At 38.6% G+C, this 1317-nt stretch overlaps 1 protein-coding gene across 1 annotated transcript; it reads right to left on the bottom strand.

Annotated features, from left to right (window-relative positions):
• Window positions 1-442: 442 nt before the first annotated feature.
• On the bottom strand, window positions 443-908 carry LOC139426727 (uncharacterized). Its single transcript, XM_071186526.1, has 2 exons — window positions 792-908; window positions 443-685 (listed from the first exon to the last, which is right to left on the bottom strand). The coding sequence occupies exons 1-2, from the start codon at window positions 906-908 to the stop codon at window positions 443-445; spliced, it is 360 nt and encodes a 119-aa protein (XP_071042627.1).
• Window positions 909-1317: the final 409 nt, after the last annotated feature.

A 1317-nucleotide genomic window follows, 5' to 3' on the forward strand; every position in this document is an offset into this window, starting at 1 on the left:
AGGGTGAGGGCGACTGATGTTACTTTGAAGCAAAAATTCTGTTAGACGATCACCATTTTCATTAGTTGAAAATCCACCAAATCCATTAGTTTCCATCAAAGTTTCATTAGTTGAAAATTCGACCCATTCCTCCTGAATATGAACCTCTACTGTTTCAATATTCACAAAAGGGTTCATAACCCACTGAGGGACTTTCCAGGGACAAAACAACCTTAAAATGGTCAGAAAAGTCCATGTGCGAAGAGTCAAGGTGTTGGCAATATTCGTGTGCATCATCAAAGGGAGTTTTCACCATTCTTTTTAGGATCCGATAAGATTGGAAATTGGCTGAACTCATTCCGACCAAAATTCTCCTTCTACAAAAGGAGTTTTGAAAGCCAGCGAATCTCGGTCTGTAGTAGCAAGCGTTCTTCATCGTTCTTCACGCAGCTGCTCTGAATAATCATCGATCGTTGAGAATACTACTGCGAATTTTGTTGACAGCAGAGATGAACATATTGCAATGACTCATGCAAACGATCTCTGAGATTCCAACTAAATGATTCCTGTGAATCACGCAATGAATAGTTAAAATATCTGGTATCTCCCTTTTCAAAAGGGCGATAAACCCACGATGTCGACCCACCATTGCAGAAGGTCCATCAGTGGCAGCAGACATAGTATTCGCAAAGAGGAATGTTCTTCTCTTTAAAATAATCTTTGACTGTATTAAAAATAGATTTACCTTTGATATCTGCAATCAAGCTTCTTGCAAAAAGCATCTCTTCAATAATTTTTCAACCCTTACAAACCAGAACTATGCCTACAGTAAAGCCTGCATTACCTGGCAAGGTTGATTCCTCAGCTTGAGGAGAAAATTCATTCGATATCAAAAGTTTGAATAAAGAAATTTCAACGCCTTCAGCCATCTCATTTCGTTGCCGCACTGTATCGTTGCTTATCGGATTTTTTTTATTTATTACATTGGATTTGGCTGGATGGCTGCTCCGATGGTTTGAGCTTTCCCAGATTTAGCAATAAATTTTGATATATTATAAAAAGCTATCAAACCATCGTTGCATGCATTTTTGTGATGAAGTTGCTGGTAACCCTGAGACCGAAGGTGCCTTTATCCTGCGACTAAAAGCATTTTGAGACGTTAATTTACTAAGTCTCAAGTTTTCCGGTCCCAAGTCCCGGTCCTAAGTCCAAGTCCCGGTTAAAGAGAGATTTAATTTCCTCGTAATTTAAAAGATAACATCCCATTAGAGAGAAATGCTATTATCTATCTTTAAACAACGGCGAGGAAACCTTGCTCAGATCTTAAACGAAATACAT

This window comes from Parasteatoda tepidariorum, chromosome 9, assembly GCF_982258835.1.
Source record: "Parasteatoda tepidariorum strain Cologne lab strain chromosome 9, Ptep-v5.0, whole genome shotgun sequence".
In the NCBI taxonomy this organism is placed as follows: Eukaryota; Metazoa; Arthropoda; class Arachnida; order Araneae; family Theridiidae; genus Parasteatoda; species Parasteatoda tepidariorum.

What these genes read in the sequence shown, in the direction of transcription:
- LOC139426727 (XM_071186526.1), bottom strand. Translation starts at nt 908, where the DNA reads ATGGCTGAAGGCGTTGAAATTTCTTTATTCAAACTTTTGATATCGAAT. An exon ending in TTACTGTAGGCATAGTTCTG is followed by an intron (nt 686 to 791) that starts GTTTGTAAGGGT and finishes ATTATTTTAAAG; the next exon opens with AGAAGAACATTCCTCTTTGC.